Below are 18,709 nucleotides of genomic sequence, written 5' to 3'. Positions count from 1 at the left end.
TCAAAATAACACCAGTATTATTCACAAAGCTATAGCAAACAATTCCAAAATTTATACAGAACTAGAAAAGACCCTGAATAGCCAAAGCAATGCTGAGGAAAAACCAAAGCTGGAGGCATCACAATTCTGGACTTTAAGCTGTATTCCGAAGCTGTAATCATCAAAACAGAGTAGTACTGGCACAAAAACAGATATATAGATTAGTGGAACAGAACAGAAAACCCAGAAGTGGACAAAATGTATGACTAACTAATCTTTGACAAACCAGGAAAGAATATATAATGGAAAAAAAGACAGTTTCTTCAGCAAATGGTGTTGGGAAATCTGTACATGCAGAAGAATGAAACTGGACCACTATCTTACACTCTACACAAAAATAAATTCAAAATGGATGGAAGATCTAAACGTAAGACAGAAAGCCATCAAAATCCTAGAGGAGAAAACAGATAACAATCTCTTTGACCTCAGCCACATGTTCTTACTAGACACGTTTCATTGACAAGGGAAGCAAAAGCAAAAATGAACTATTGGGACCTCATCAAGATAAAAACAAAAAAAAAAAAAACAAAAAATAAAAAACAACAACTTCTGCACAGTTAAGGAAATAATCGACAAAACTAATAGCCAACTGATGGAATGGAAGAAGATATTTGCAAATGGCATATCAGATAAAAGGTTCAAAATCTGCAAGGAATTTATCAAACTCAACACCCCAAAAACCAGTGAAGAAATGGGCAAAAGACATGAACAGTCACCTTTCCAAAGAAGACATCCAGATGGTTAACAGACACATGAAAAAATCACTCATCAGCAGGGAAACACAAAGCAAAACCACAATGAGATACCACCTCACACCTGGAAGAATAGCTAAAATTAACAACTCAGGGGCTCCTGGGTGGCTCAGTTGGTTAAGCATCTATCTTCAGCTCAGGTCATGATCGTGTGGCCCATGAGTTCTAGAGCTATGTTGGGCTGTGTGCTGACGGCTCAGAGCCTGGAGCCTGCTTCAGATTTTGTATCTCCCTCTCTCTCTCTGCTCTTCCCCACTCATTCTATGCCTCTGCTTCTCTCAAAAATAAATAAACAGTAAAATAAAAAACTCAGGTAACAACAGAATATTGGTGAGGATGCAGAGAAATGACCAGTGTTTAACATATCAGAAATACTTAGCTGATGGATTAGAAACCTCAAGCAAGGAGCTTCATGGTCCATACTAACCCTAGAATTTGGAGAACATAATTAATGTGAGTTCCAATGCCTATGAACTACCCCAAAGCTGTTTAAGGCTCCCCTGTCAGAATTTGCTTAGTGTATTGACAAAATTGAGTGATCCAAGAGCCAAAATAAATATCCTTTGACCCCTGCACCAATCTTCTGTTTTCATCTCTTGATAAGTAGATGCTGAGAAATAATAAAATTAATTTTTGAAGAAGGCATTAGCCTCTGTGGTCTTTGTTCTTGATCCAGTACCTAAACAGCTTTGGGCTTTGTCTTACAGAAAAGTAAAATTAAAAGAAGGCCTTATTTTGAATTTCAAATCCAATAAACTTCCAAAAATTATTATTAAGGATTATTTAATGTAAGGTCTTACTGGGATAAGATCTTCATTTAGTTTCCATTGTTTTATACAGCCAAGCCTCATTGCTGTAAGATTAGTATGGGTGGTCCATAGGCAAAAAATCACCAAGTTAAATTAGAATCAACAGAAATTAGGATGGTGATTAGGGTTTATTAAAAGCTCATATTCATTTGAACCACATTCTTTTTACTTCATTTGTATCAACAAGGCATGTATTTAGAATGATATATATGCAAATAAATATTAAAATAATAATGCAATAGTTTAGAATTCAATGGATCACTCAGAATGGTTACAATTCAATGGATTACTTACAATGGTTTTATTAACAATATTCATAAAGTCACTGAAAATGATTTGTAAGTTGAGGCTTCACAGGGTGCTCAATACAAAGAACAATGGAGAAACCTTATGGCATTGGAAGCATATGTGACTTAACCTACTTATGATAGGTATATTTATCTTGAGTGGCGATATAATTGTGTTTATCCAAAATCATCAAGCAAGTCCTCCCTTACGGTCTCGAAAGGAAGACATCATTCATGATTGTAACTTTATGGTTTGTAAAACTAAATTATAGAACTGATCATCTACTAGGAGCATCCCTAAGACAGTCCCAAACAAATAGGTGGTGGATTAATGTTAGCACGCTCTAGGGACACCCTGGACACAAACATACTAGTTCCTCCAGCACATATATTTCTAATGTTGAGAGAGACGTAAGTTTATCCTAGCTAGATGCCAGTAGAAACTCCAATCTCTTCCTTGATTCAACTTGTTCAACCATCAATGTTCATCAAGTACAATTAAGATTAAACTTTGCTTGCCATGTAGCTCTACCCACCAATCTGAATATTATAATCTTCAGCCTTCATTGTCATTGAATAAATCGGTGTAATGATTTACATTGTCAAGTAGGATTACATAGTATGAGATAGATTCATTCCCCCTTGTGCTGAAAGCATGAATTTTCTTAACTTGAAAAGCTGAGATTCTGGACCACGCTAAATTCACCAAGATCAAGGTCATATTGAGATAACCAGTACCATTCTCTGTTCTCTCCTAGCATTATATACCTATAAAACTTCAGCAAATAAGCACATGGCACCTTCACCAAGATACACAGTAGTAAGCACCAAATAAGTACTATGTATGTATTTTCTGACTGAATGATTACGTCTTAACACTGCAGTGCTATTATTAAGGTTAGCGATTATAAATGCAAGTTTAAGTTGTCAAGACATATATATTATGATAAGGGATGGTTCATAAAGAGGTATCTACAAAACAAAATGTTCAGGTAGCCAACAATTTTTGGAGCTCCCTTAACAATAAGCAAACTCAGATATGAATTGAGGTAAAGTTATTTTATACTTTTCATGTATCCTATTTAATGTGAATATTCATATAGTTTCTTAATGAGATATTAATGTGTTTAATTATAGGGCAAGGTTCCATGGGGGACACAATACAACATGTGACATTTTCTTTTTAAAAATATTTTTTTAAAAATCTAAATTCATAAATTTACCTGGCCCCAAAGTTTCATGTAAGAGCTTGTGAGCCTACATTCTCTTCTGTCACATAATCAAAGAAAATTTATCAGTATCTTATTAGGTAAAGTTCTTAAAAGCTCCTATATATTTAAATAATACAGGACACCAAATCAAGAGGCAGAATAATGTAGAAGAGAGAACAGAGGCACTGAATCAGAGATGGAAACACATCTTGGTTCCAATGTCAATAAATATGTGAAATTTGCCATATCTTTCTGATCTTTAGTTTTCTCATTTGTTAAAAGGGATTTGGGGGGGTTAAAAGTAATACTATAGGAAATAACAAGATAAAAGAACTAATGATAATGACAGATTGTAGCTGCTATTGTCGTTATAATCATAATTTTTTTTAACGTTTATTTATTTTTGAGACAGAGCATGAACGGGGGAGGGTCAGAGAGAAGGAGACACAGAATCTGAAACAGGCTCCAGGCTTTGAGCTGTCAGCACAGAGCCCGACGCGGGGCTCAAACTCACGGACCGCGAGATCATGACCTGAGCCGAAGTTGGCCGCTTAACCGACTGAGCCACCCAGGCGCCCCTAATCATAATATTTTTTAACATTATCATATGACATGCTTCCATTTCTGACCTCTTTCAAAGTAGCAACAAAGGAAATGTTGCTTTTCTTTTTCTTTTCTTTTTTCTTTTCTTCCCTTTTTTTTCTTTCCTTTCCTTTCTTTCCCTTCCTTTCTCCTCCCTTCCTTTCCTTTCCTTCCCTTTACTTTATTTTATTTTTTTTTCTTTTTCTTTCTTTTTTTTTAGAGCGAGTGCCAGCAGGGGAGGGGGGTAGACAGAGAATCTTGAGCCCCACACCTAGTGAGGTGCCGGATGCAGGGTCAATCCCACCACCCTGGGATCAAGACCTGAGCCAAAACCCAGAGTGGGACACTCAACCGATTGAACCAGGTGTCCCAGGATATGTTGCTTTTTTTATTTGAGTGTTCAGAATGTTCACAATTTTAGTATTTCAAACTTTAAAAATTCTGATATAAGAGAAACAAATAACATATGAAATCAGATTCCAAGCCAATGAGATTATTTGCACTTTTTTAAAAGATAAATAAATAATTTGGATAACCACATGGGAGAACTAACAATTTTATTCACTTAATGATAAATACACATTACACATTTCATAATAAATGACTATAATTGCCTTTACCTGGGAAGAGTAGGTATGACCATCTGAACCACACACTGGGTTGGTATAGACCACTGGGCACTGCTTGCAGGTGGACGATATGGGACCCCTCCATTGTTTGTGTCCTACTCCTGCATCCTTCACACTGTTAAAACAACAACAGCAACAATAACCACACTTAGTACATTTTTTAAGTACATAAATTTATATTAGCATCATGCCTTTTCTGCACTGTCATTCCAACTCCTGAAGATATATTATAATCGGTAAACTTAATATGGTACTCTTCATCATAATCTTCTATGTCATATATTAAGATTTTCCCATAATAAATAAGAATGTATTCCTTTAAAATATTGTGCTAGTCACATGTAGACAATAGTTATGTATCATCATATAGAATGTGTGTGTGTAGCTTATAGTTGTGATGTGTTTTTCATAATCCCAGAAACAGAAGAGAAAATTGTTTGGCAGTAAAGAACTATTCTATTAAGAACAGTAACAAAAAAAGAACACCTAATTCACCAGGTATACCCAAAGTGCCTGAAAATAAGAGCAGCTTACTTTGAGAGAAAAAAGCAATAAAGAACTTTTCCATTAATGACTAAAATTTAGAATGCCAAATTAGTAGGCTTAGTGATAGCCACTCCTCTTTTTATTGTGTAAAAATACCTCAAAATAGATCCATTAGGCTTTTATCTAGAATAACTTGGGAAAACCCATTCTCTTCTGCTACCTACACATAGAATTGTTTTTTCTTTTTGATTAAACTACTTATTGCTCTGCCTATTTGTGTGAACAATTTACATAGAGAGGGTAAAGTGCTTAAAAATAAGAAGCAAAGCAACAGGGAATTTATGCAAAAATATTTAATACTTAGAAATCTTTTAGTCAATCAGTAGTCACTCTTATTCATTAAAATTGTTTATAGAGAGAATAATTCCATGTGTCTATCATGATGAGAAAAGATGTTTTACTAGAAACATTTTGCTTCCAATTGCTTTCTTGTTTTCACAAATTAAATCAAACTTACACAAACGTAATCCCAAAATACTATTGAGAAATATGATACTAGTTTCCATTATAGGGAAAGAAGTTCAAACTATGTGTTTCAAATTTGGTAAAATTTGGATGGGCATTGAGAAAAGGTTTTTATCCTCTCTTCCCCCCACCCAACAACCTTGCTCCTCTCAAAATTTTTCATGAAGCTATCATAGCTCCAAACACTTCTCTTTATTTTAATTTTGTCACTTTTTTCCAAAAGACTGCCATAAAATTCTGCCTGGCCACAGAGTTCATCTCATAAGAGATAAAATGGGAAAATTAACCATGTTACTATTACTGATTAAATAGCTGGCATGAAATTCTAATGGGAATTAAAACAATAACTGAAAAACTTGGAAAATTGCTCTATACCACTTTAAGACTTATAAACTACATAAATGGATCAGAGGGGGGGGGGAAATATTCTATTTTCATTGTTCTTTCACATTGTATAATCAAAATAAAGTACAAAATAATGCATGCAGATACTTTAGGAGACATTATTACCACGCTCAGTTTCCTAATCAATAAAAATTATTTTATTAGGGGCGCCTGGGTGGTTCAGTTCCTTAGGCATCAGACTTTGGCTTAGGTCATGATCTTGTGATTCGTAAGTTTGAGCCCTGCATCAGGCTCTGTGCTGACAGCTCAGAGCCTGGAGCATGCTTCGGATTCTGTATCTCCCTCTCTGCCACTCTACTCTCCATGCTCTGTCCCTCTCTCTCTCTCAAAAATAAACATTAAAAAAAGTTTAAAAAAAAGTATTTTATTAGAAGAAGCTGTATGATTTGGGATATATGTACATATGTGTGTATACATATACTATACATAAATTATATCTTTTCAATTCACCTCATTTTCCATTCATACCGTAGAGAACTTAAAAAAAAAACCTAATAAACTATAGAAACTAAAAGATTGTTATACTAATGACTTGGTTTTATTAATATACATTTTATGATTCATTAGGAGATCTTTCACATTTAATTCAAAGAATAAATATATAGAGAAGTAAAATATTTTTAAAAATTTAAAGATTTATTAGAAATTCTTGTAATGACTTCTTAATCAGTGAAATTGCAATTGACTTGTAAAATAGGTTTGGAGGTTAAAACACACACACACACACACACACACACTTTGGTTATCTTTATTTCCTTCAAAGCCAGCATTGCTGAACACTAAACACTTTCAAATTCCTAATGTGCATCCATAAAAAATGATATTTTTTATTTAGACTTCATCCTGGTTAGAATTTGCTCAAGTATCATCAACATTATAAATATTATATATTGTATTGCATACACTTGCACCATGATTTTGAGTAAGAGTTGATGCCAAACTCTATCATTTCCTAAGCCAGTATTTAGTTATGCTTACTTTTAAATAAATGCATTAGATGGGATAAGCTAACCAGAATTCATGTTTAATATATTCATGCCATAACACATAGAGAAGGAGCAAGGAATCATGAAAATTTTACTATACTCACTAAATCCAAAAGAAATCCCTTAGCATTTTGTCATCATAAGACCGTCTTTATAAAATAAATTTTGTATTTAACAAAACAGTCTAGAAAACATGAGCCTAAATTTGAAATTTGAAATTCTAAATATTATAGTTTTTATGTGTTCTTAAATCATCTCAAACTGTTTGATGTCACTCACACATGAAGAATATTAATTGTTTATTTAATTTTCTGTAGAAAGACAAATTACATTTTAAAGGGCAGTATAGAATAGGGGTTTTCCAGGTATGGATTCACATTGTAATTAAGGTACATATACAAATGAATTTCTAGGAATCTTATTTGAATAAAAAATATTTCTACAAATTCAAAAATCAATTAACAATGTACTAATGGGAATCACCAGATGTACAAAAATAAGGCATGTACATTTTTAAAGGTTTTTTTAATGATTATTTTATGCTTAAGTAATTTCTACACCCAAAATGGGGGCTCAGACTCACTACCCCGGGATTAAGAATCACACACTCTACTGACCCAGCCAGTCATTCTGGGTCAGTACATTCTGGGATGTAAATTCTTTATTTCAAAAATCAAAATATCTAGAATTGAAATAATAAGGGATTTACACATGAAAATAAGTGATATAACAGAGGAAACACTCAGGGACAAATAAACTGCATTGTTAATAAAGGCTTTAGGAGTTGAGCAATGCTGATTATTTCTAAAGGTAGGAGTTGGGCAATGCTTTGCCGACATCTCACGATAGGACATATATATGGTTCCCTTTCGTGCTAAGCAGTGCCCACTCTGTCAGCTAGCTGTGTCTCCACTCATTGTTCACCAGGAACGACATTTTTGCATCCCTGACTCTATGTTATCAAAGATATCATGTGATTCAGAATTTTTTTTGGTTTGGCATCAGGAATGTTCCTCAGAATTCACATTACTCACAGTCTTGTTTATTAAGATATTTGTCTTGTTCTTAGGAAAGTTCGTGAAGTAGATGAAGTTATAACCGAAAATTTCTAGGACTTAAGTTGGTATCTATGAGGTGTATGTCGTATGTAATCATACAATTACATGTAAGTGGAGATTCTTTTGTTTGTTTGTTTGACTTTTAATTATATTTTGAAGGTCCTATTTAAGGAAGAACAATCATGTTTCTAAGTGAGAGACAAAATCATGGCACTCAATGTACAGACCAAGATGGGCAAAGTGAAGGGCTAAGAAAAAGGTAGAGCCGGCTCCGGTTATTGGCATGAGAGTCTGGCACTGTGGCAAGAGGAATGACAGGTAAGAAACCAGCATAAGCAAAAACATCACTGGCATATTATTCTGTGAGGTGGGGAGGGGCAGAGAGAGGGAAAGAGAAAATCCCGAGCGGGCTCCATGCTGTCAGTGCAGACCTGGATGGGGGCTCGAACCACAAGCCTTGAGATCATGAACTGCGCCAAAATCAAGAGCCAGACATTTAACTGAATTAGTCACCCCCAGCATCTTGCAGTTAATTATTTTGAACTATTCTCAAGTAGGGCAAAAAAATTTGCTCCCATTAATGAAGCGCAAGCTCAAGCTGGCTGCAAAATTCTGAAATTATTTAGAAATTACTCTTCCAATAGCAACTCTGCTAAAATAAATGTCTTAAAGGTCTACCTTTACGGTAACTATTTTTCCAAAATATATACTTCAATTTTTGAAGATTTGAGTTAAAAATTTATTTACTGACTTTATCATGGCATCCTATATAGCCATAATTCTTCCCCTTAAAGAGCAAAAACTTGTATATTTGAACCCAAATAAATGAAGTAATTAAACGGTAATCTATGATGCACAAAGTCAAGGATTTTTCTTGAAATCTTCTTACTTAAATATTCCACCATTCAGGCACTAGGTTAGTTTCGTACCAATACACCTGTTATTGTGTTGCTAGTAGCTGGAAAATTAAACTACCAAAAAGAATTTATACTATTGCTAGTGCTCCTTTACATGACTTATTCTGAGGCAGTTAAATTTTATCAACTATTTATTACCTGAACTGTCTCCTGTGCTCCTGAGTTACCATTCACTCTGGTCTTCCAGTCTTCGTGTAAGACTGGAAGCAGCGGTTACCCGTGCAAGCTCAGCGGTCTTTCATTTCTCTAATAACTAGAACGTTAATTACTGCTACATCTGTTTATTCAATCACAGTCTATGTGGTTTTATGTTTAGTTAATCATTTTGCACATTTTAACCATATAATTTAAACACAATGTCCACGTTTTAGGATTTCCATTGATTTTCGAAAGAGCCCAGATGATGTTACCAAAATGGTTAGTAGAAAAAAAAATCTCATTCCAATCTGATTTAATTTTTATACACGGCCATGTCATTAATCAGTCTTGACAAGTCAGTGACCTCCCTGGGTCTTAATTTCTTCATTTATACAATACTAAGCTTCATCAGTATGGATCATTTGATCTTGAGCATTCGATGAGTCTATAAATCTTTTATAAAATTACTTATACAAAGGCACTCAAAAATTAGAAGCATAGGCAGTGCATACGGGCCATATGTTATGATTTTAGGACTTGACAGTGTTATGAAGTGAAACAAATATATCATTATGGTGTGAAGGATGATGTTGAGTAGGCCAAGAGACAGATAGAAATGCTGAAGTTGCAAACTTCAGCTATTTCAAGGTAGCAAATGAAAGGTGTGGAGGAAGTCCAGTCTTGGGATAACTAATGAAAGAGGGAAGATAAAGTACAGCTATGTTTAAAGAGGCACGATTTCTATGAAAGTATAGCCAAGAATCAAATAATACTTGTATTACAGTATCACAAAACATCATCAATAATCATAAAGAAACATAATATATCGTATTTATACTATACATAATTATATATTTTTCTAAAGCTCTGTATTCCCTAAGCCTGGCATCATACATTATAAATTCTCAATTCTTTAGGCCATAAATATGCAAGCAAAATAAATGCCAATTTATTATATATTTACCTTAGAAGGGGAATCGTCAGCATTTATGCCCTAGTTTCTTAAGTGTATTTGCTTCTTTCTATGTGCACTTATAGTAACTTAACTTTTTTCCACAAAACAATTTTATTATAATCTGATAAAACAGATACTCTTGAATACCTCAACTGAGGGCAGCCGGATGTGATGTATTTCTTGTCTGGTTAATACACCCAACATTTCAATTCCTTTGGGCAATCAGTTATTTTAAGTTCTGTCAGACTTGTGCGACAATTCTTAAGTCATTGACTAACAACTTATGATTCTTTCCCTATTGGTTATAACTCCAAAAAAATGAGGCTGGTCTTATTACTTCTTTTGCCATGAGTCTTAGAAAAGGGCAAATGGTATTAACAAGGTGGAGGAAATTATCTTTTAGGGCAACACAGTTACATGAATGCTGGAAAACCCTATGCAGAACTTACTAAAAGTGTAGTTGCAACTATTCGCATCCTATGATGTTTGTACTGTGTGTAGCAGTAATTTAAGGAATGAAGCAAGGCATAAGCAATCAATTTTAATTTTAAGTAAAAAGATATATTCAACAAATACAAAACAAACATTTATTTATCTTAGAAAACATTATTAACCATGGCTACTAAACTACAGATATTATGTAAAAATAAGTTGGTATAGCTTATTTTGCAATATGAACAGAAAATTCGCTTACTCCATATATTTTACAAAGAACTAAGATTCATAGAAAAAGCTCACTTGTACATGTATTTCAAAATTCAGTGACAGGAGTAATTAATAAAATGTATCTTTAAAAACTATGCATTGCATAAATTGAATACGTTCTAAAAATTGATTGTAGTAATAAATTTCACTATGAACCATACTTCCAAGTCAACTTATATGATTCAGCAATGTTGCCAAAAAATGAAGTTAATTAGTGATTTAGAAAGTATATTTTTTTTTACAGAGCAATAAAATTAAACATCAGAATTTAGACTTTAAAGAGACAAGGATAATTTATAATGTCCCACACTTTCTTTGAACAACTCTTAAAATAATTTCGCAGAGTTATATTGCTACTTAGGTAGAATATAATTTAAGTGAGGTTTATTACAATAACGAGTATAATTGAACATAGATGTTACTAACACAACAAACCAATTAGTGAAGCCAATTTTCTATCAAAGAATGTTTCTCTGACCTTATTTGAAAGCTATGGAATCATTCCAAGATTTGAATCATGGACAAGTTATAATGATATTTGAATGACAGTCTCTCAAGTAAATAATTTTTATTAGGCAGTGAACATATTCACGATTATTAAAGACAAAGTTCAAAATAGCTATAACTATAAATGACACTTATAAGCTCTTTTTCAATCTGGCCCCCAATGGGCTGAATTACTAAAAGTTCAAAATGTATAAAATGTAGATTATGTCAAATTCAGATTGTAGTGGTCTTGATCCTTGCCATTTCCACATTAATTTCAAACATTATTTTAATTACTAAAGCCCTTTCCATTTAACTATGGAGAGGTATATTCAACTGCAAAGATCTTGAGTGTGTAAGATTTAGTCACTAGGGGAGTTATTATGGATTAAAAATGTTTACAAGTCTATTGTCAGCAAAATACATTCAAAAGATTGGGAATTCATGAACATATATAATAAACCAATTATCTAATTAACATGTATGTGTAAATTTATTCATTAGAAGAAACGCTGGTTATTTTTTGTTTGGAAACCAATAAAATATCATAATTTAAGGAATTAGTCAACTATTGACACAAGTTAAAGGTTAGATACATGCTAGATACATATACTGCAGTATTCATTATTTTAGCAATCATATACAATACGTGTTTTTCTTCAAATTCTGAAGCTAGAAATGGAGGGTGGGAGAGCTTAATTATCTTGCTCAAGTTTCTAGTGCTTGTAATTAACAGATGTGAACTTCAAGTGTTCAATTTTTTACTTTGTCACTAATGTTTTCCCTTCCATAATGTGCATATAAAGTTTCAAAAGTCATGGAAAACCCCGTATTTCACAAATTCCTAGATCAGCTTTACTTAACAGTTGAAAAATGACAACTACTTCAAATTGTACTTAAAAAAGATCTACATCAGGGTGCCTGGGTGGCTCAGTCGGTTAAGCTTTCCTCTCGATTTTGGCTCAGGTCATGATCTTGTGGTTCTTGAGATTGAGGCCCATGTCAGGCTCTGTGCTAACGTCATGGAGCCTGCTTGGGATTCTCTCTCTCCCTCTCTCTGTGCCTCTTCCCCTGCTCTCTCTCTTTCCCTTAAAATAAATAAACAAACTTAAAAAAAAAAAAAAGATCTACACCAATAAGTGTTGTCTAGAGAACATATCTGGCTGATTAAAACTGAAATCTATACAGAGTAATAAATAACACACCACCATATATAGGATTCTGATTTAGGGAATCAATACAAAGATTAATGAATTAATACATGAATTGGTTCTATCTAAATTGTATCGACAGGCATAATTTCATTCCAGACATGAGAATGTTTACTAAGTCTAGCTTAATATAGTTAAGATAATAATTCAGAAATTCCTTTGTTTTTTCAATTATTATAAATTTTATAAATAAAGCAAGCTTTCAAACATTAACTACGTTATTACTTTAACATCAAGTAGTTCTATAGTGTCAGCACTGAACAAAGTTTGAAGATTGGAGTTCACAAGAAGAGGGTGACTCTTGTATAACAAGGAAATTTTATATTTGGGAAAAATGTATTCACACTTTTTAAATAAGAGTGACAGATATGCAACTTAAAAAGAGAAAAAATATTTTACAAAAAGATAATGACTCACAATACAACATTTATCAAAACATGTGAGAAAATACTGTTCGATCATTTAAAATGTATTGTATATAGCAAAATATGTAGTTTTTGTTCTTTTTATTTGTATTTTTTATTTAAGAATAGGTGGCGCATAATGTTACATTAGTTTCAGGTGTACAACATAGTGATTAAACAAGTTTATACTTTAGGCTGTGCTCATCTATCACCATAAAACACTATCATAGAGACTTCTGGCAACCATCAGTTTGTTCTTTGTATTTATAGGGCAGACTCTGTTTGTTCTTTGTTTGTTTATCCGTTTGTTTTTCTTTTAGATGCCATATACGAGTGAAATCATATGGTATTGTCTATCTCAGTATAACTTGATTCCCTTAGCGTACTACCCTCTAGGTCTGTCTATGTTGTTGCACAAGGCAAGATCTCATCCTTTTTGATGGTCGTGTAATATTCCACTGTATTTGGTAAGATTTCCTTCTTTTTTCTTCCTGAGATTTATATATTTGTACATGCATGTGTATATATATGTATGTGTATATGTGCCACATTTTCCTTATCCATTCATCTATTGATGGAGACTTAGGTTGCCTGCATATCTTGTCTATTGTAAATAATGGTGCAATAAACATAGAGGTGCATATATCATTTCAAACTAGTGTTTCTGTTACCCTTGACTAAATAACCAGTAGTGGAATTACTGGATCATATGATATTTTTTATCATATTATTATATGATATGGGATCATATCATATGATATGGGATCATATGATATCATATTATCATTTTTATCATATTATATATGATATAATTTTTTGAGGAACGCTATTCTGTTTTCCACAGTAGCTGCCACCTGTCACCATATAATACTATTACAGCAACACTATTTCTACCAACGTTGCATAAGGATTCCTTTTAATCCACACTCTACCAATGCATGTTATTTCGTGTGTTTTTGATACTATGCCCATGAAATGGAAGAATTAATAGTGTTAAAATGTCCATACTACCCAAAGCAATCTACAGATTCAATGCAATCCTTATCAAAAATACCAACAGCATCTCGTCACAGACCTAAACCAAATAATACTAAAATTTGGTTAGAACTACAAGAAATGCAAAAAAGCCAAAGAAATCTTGAAAAAGAAGAATGAAGCTGGAGGTATCACAATTCTAGATTTCAAGAAATACTACAAAGCTGTAGTAATCGATACAGTATGGTACTGGCACAAAAATAGACACATAGATCAATGGAACAGAATAGACAGCCTAGACATAAACCCACCCTTATATGATCAATTAATCTATATCAAAGGAGGCTAAAATATGCAATAAAGACAAGTTTTTTTCAATAAATGGTGCCGATAAAAGAATGCAAAAGAATTCAACTGGACCACCTTCTGACATAATACACAAATATAAACTCAAAATGGATGTGAAAGCTGAATATCAGACTTAAAACCATAAAAATCCTAGAACAAAACAAACGTAGTAATTTCTCTGACATGGATCATAACCACATTTTTCAAGGTATGTCTCTTAATGCAAGAGAAACAAAAGCAAAAATATACTATTGAGACTATATCAAAAGAGAAAGCTTCTTCACAGCAAAGGAAACAATCAACAAAACAAAAAGGAAGCTTACTGAATGGGAGAAGATATTTGCAAATGGCATATCCAATAAGGGGTTAATATCCAAAATATATAAAGAACTTCTACAACTCAACACCAAAAATGTGTCTTGATTAAGAAAAAAATTCTTTTGATTCTTTTTGTTTTTCTAAACACAAGGAAATATTTTTTGGCTATTCTTCAACAAATTGAACTGACGGCTTTTGCAGAAGATTTAACAATTAAATACCATATTTTGTTTAAGAAAATAGTCACTAAAGTTCATTCAAAGTTCAGGGAAGGAAAACAGCTTTTTCATGTGTCAGTTTTATGAAAGTCATTGATACTGACCTCTTCCATGCTTAAAGCTTCATTAGAAAAGGAAAGTTATAGAAATAAGAAAGGAGAAAGAAGCTACCATTTTTTGCCTGAGTCTGATTTATAGGGTGAGAGAAAGGTTAAGAGTATAAAATCTTCACTATGCATTAGCTCTTACATTAGCTCTTATTTTTCAAGTTAAGTAGTTAGTAAAATTAAAAAGAAAGTTTGGAGTTGTTGATTCCATAGTATTTTTCTCTCTACCAGATTTCATTCAGTTCCTGTCCTGAAAGCATGTACTAGTAAACATATGTTGACCCTTCTAATGTAATAAGGAATAGAATCAGATATGTCAGAGAAGGGGTGCCTGGGTGGCTCAGTTGGTTAAGCGTCTGACTTTGGCAAGGTCATGATCTTTGCTTCGTGAGCTCAAGCCCTGCCATCGGGCCCTCCACTGACAGCAGAGCTCACTTTGGATCCTCTGTCCCCCTCTCCCTCTCTGCTCCTTGCTCACTGGTTCTCTCTCTCTCAAACTAAATAAATAAATTTAAAATATATGCCAGACAAGGACATTTTCCTCCAGAAGCATCTCAATAATGTGTATGACATTGAAAAGGTTATCATAAATGACTCATTTTTATGTATATTATTACTTATAGTTACAGCTACTTACCATGCCCTAGGAACTGAATTAGGCATTATTACAACACTACCACTAGCCCACCCAATAACTTGTCATCCTCTAACCTATAAATAGTAGCTATGTACCCTTCTAAATATTGTTTATTGATTTACTCATGGATATACCTTACAATGTGTCCAGAGAGTATTTTACAATCTGGAGGTACCAGACGGGTAGAGTCATTGAATTCATGAAGCTCAGAATTTGTTTGGAGAAAAAAAGATGATCATAGCTTTCAGTGAGGTTTTCCTATGGTCCAAAAAGTAATACGGACAACTTAGAGTTTACCTGGCAACTTCCTACTGACTTTGAGGTCATACCTTTGATGTCAAAATATTTTCTGACTCCCTAAGCACACTTTCACCACTTGTTCGGTATCTCACATGCTCCTTTTGTAACTTAGACATTTTATTTATCAATTATATTCTTTTTTACAAGTTTATTTATTTAAGTAATCTCTACACCCAACGTGGGGCTCGACTCACAATAGTGAGAACAAGAGTTGCAAGCTCTCTTGACTCAGCCAACCAGGCACCCCCTTATTAATTGAATTCTAACAGCCATCCATATGCTTATCATTCTCATTTAACCCCACCTTCCTTATGCTCTCCTAGTTCTGAGTCTCTACTTTGCCCCCATGACATCAGCTAATCAAGTATGAAACATGCTTGTGCCTGATACCCACTCCTTCCCTGCTTCTGCTATTTCTTCTAGCTCTGAGTTTGGGAGATAATGAGCCACTTACAGCCTACCTTTCATGCTAAAAATACTTCTAACTTCTGTTGGGTCCCACCATTCGCAACCAAGCAGCTGGGCAGCCAAAGAAGTCATCTCCATTGCCGCTGGGATTATATATAAATTGAATTTAAGCACAGCATCCTCTGGAGTCACCACACCAAAACATTTTGACCTATGTGCAATTCGCTTAATCACATTCCTGCTTTTCATTTGGTTAGATCATGCTTCCAGAAATAGAGTTTCCAAAATTGTGGAATGTTTTGGTTTCCTATGTTTGCTGTAACAAATAACCAAAAACTTTCTGGTTTAAAACAACAGAAGTTTGGGGCATCTGGGTGACACAGCCGGTTAAGTGTCTCACTTCAGCTTAGGTCATGATCTCACGGTTTGTGGGTTTGAGCCCCACATCAGGATCTGTGCTGGCATTTCAGAGCCTGGAGTCTGCTTCAGATTCCGTGTCTCTCTCTCTCTGTCCCTACCCAGCTCATGCTCTGTTTCTCTCTCTCTCTCTCTCTCTCTCACACACACACACACAAATAAATAAACATTCAAAAAATTTTTAAAAAGTAAAGCAACATAAGTTTAATCTCTCATAGTTATGGATGTCAAAAGTCAAAACCAGTTTCCCTGAACCAAAATCAAGACTCTCTTGGGAAGCGCTAGGTGGTAACTGTCATTCCTTGGCTTTTGACCCATCTGTCTCTGCTCCTTCCACACAGGGTCTTCTCCCCTTTGGGTCTGTGTCAAAACTCCCTATGGCTCTCTCTTAAAAGGACACATTCTGGTTGCATTTAAGATCCACTCCAGTAATCTCAGACAATTTCCTCCTCTCAACATCTTTAACTTAATCACATCTCTTGCCATATAAAGTAATATTCACTCTTTTGTCATAAAAGATAATACAGATTCTGGGAATTAGGATATGAACATATCTTTGTGGCAACCATTCAGGATACTACAGGAAGGATACTTGCAAGGAGAGATTTTTATCTTTCTCATAACAAAGGAATTATAGTAATGGGGTTTCTGCTTTAGAGAGATGTCTTACTCGTTCCTATGCAGATATTCACACCTAGAGTGTGTTTTGTCCTACGATTACTCTGAGCCCCTTTACATATAAAGGAAGAATGTATAGTCCATGGCAATATCTTGGGACTTACATATTGTCCTTCCTTCAACTATCACAAGGCTGTGTTACTCTGCAAATATGTCCTCCATCTTAACCACAGAAACACTCTCAGATCGAACTTATTCCTCCGTGAATAGAAAACAGTTCTGGGCTTCCCAATCTATGTGCTTTAAACTCACCCTATGTCTCAGTGAATTATGCCACCATTTTAATTTTCACTTTATTTTTGTTAGGAAAACTGAGCGTTCGAGTCATGAAGGGTGGAAAATGATAAAGTTGCCATTTTATAGTTAGACAATAAAAACAATAGTCCCATATCAATGTGCCTCATCTGACTTCGATTTGATTGGCAGAAGAACAAGCGATAAAGGTAATGGGGATGTCTTTTTTTTCTTTTTTTTTTTTTTTGCATTTAGGAGTAGTGGTCATTGGGGACAAGTTGAAAGAGAATAGTAGTTAAGTAGACTAAGTGTCATGTGATAGGGAACAAGATAGTCCCCATGGCATCCAGGTTTCACAGGAGAGAAGCAATTGCATTATACCAGGAATCTGTGTCACAAAGTGTGGTCCATAGACTTTGTTCTATAGGCCCAATAATTTTCTCTTTTCATACTCTGCTCATCTTTTCCAAAATTTTATACATGTTCTCTTTTCTTTCCATGGATCTTTTCACCTTTTAATCACAACTCCTCTTTCTTTCTCCAGTATGCTTCCCTGAGCCTGCAACAAAGTAAGTAATTGGTAAATTTCATTGACTGGGTGTGTGAAAGAAAGCAAACAAGAAAGAAAACAAAAGGAGGAAAGGACCAGGGGAGGAACTAGGAGAGAGAGAATAGGGCTCCCTGGTTGAACACTGTGTGTGGTTCCTATTTTCTTATCTTAGCTCTATTTGTACTTAAGCAGAAATTCTACAGCATTATTTTCTTACTAGATAAACTTGTTATAAATTTGCAAAGTAAGTCTTTGTTAAAAGTCATTATGGCTTGCCATATGACTCAACCATGAAAAAGAATGATATCTTGCCATTTGCAACACGTGGATGGATCTAGAGTGTATCATGCTAAGTGTATTAAGTCAGTCAGAGAAAGACAATTACCACATGGTTTCATTCATATGTGGAATTTAGGGAAAAAATAGATAAAGCTATGGAATTGGGGCGGGGGGAGAGGGAAGCCAACTGCAAGAGACTCTTTTTTTTAACGTTTTATTATTTTTTCAATATGAAATTTATTGTCAAATGGGTTTCCATACAACACCCAGCGCTCATCCCAACAGGTGCCCTCCTCAATGCCCATCACCCACTTTCCCCTCCCTCCCACCCTCCATCAACCCTCAGTTTATTCTCAGGTTTTAAGAGTCTTTTATGGTTTGTCTCCCTCCTTCTTTAGCTTTTTTTTCCCCCTTCCCCTCCCCCATGGTCCTCTGCTAAGTTTCTCAGGATCCACCTAAGAGTGAAAACATATGGTATCTGTCTTTCTCTGTATGACTTATTTCACTTAGCATCACACTCTCCAGTTCCATCCATGTTGCTACAAAGGGCCATATTTCATTCTTTCTCATTGCCAAGTAGTATTCCATTGTGTATATAAACCACAATTTCCTTATCCATTCATCAGTTAATGGACATCTAGGCTCTTTCCATAAT

At 34.4% G+C, this 18,709-nt stretch overlaps 1 protein-coding gene across 2 annotated transcripts in view; it reads right to left on the bottom strand.

Moving 5' to 3' along the window:
• The window catches only part of SPOCK3 (SPARC (osteonectin), cwcv and kazal like domains proteoglycan 3), a 494,478-nt gene that overhangs the window by 182,847 nt on the left and 292,922 nt on the right, over positions 1-18,709 (bottom strand). For both annotated transcript variants that reach the window (XM_015544275.2, XM_042983659.1), the window contains exon 5: positions 4,301-4,424. In XM_015544275.2, the coding sequence (XP_015399761.2) occupies positions 4,301-4,424 (124 nt within the window). The remainder of the gene's footprint in view (positions 1-4,300; positions 4,425-18,709) is intronic.

The sequence above is a fragment of the Panthera tigris genome, chromosome B1 (assembly GCF_018350195.1).
Source record: "Panthera tigris isolate Pti1 chromosome B1, P.tigris_Pti1_mat1.1, whole genome shotgun sequence".
Classification (NCBI taxonomy): domain Eukaryota; kingdom Metazoa; phylum Chordata; class Mammalia; order Carnivora; family Felidae; genus Panthera; species Panthera tigris.
Note: the sequence above shows the minus strand (reverse complement) of the source record. Positions and strands in the feature narration are given on the sequence as shown.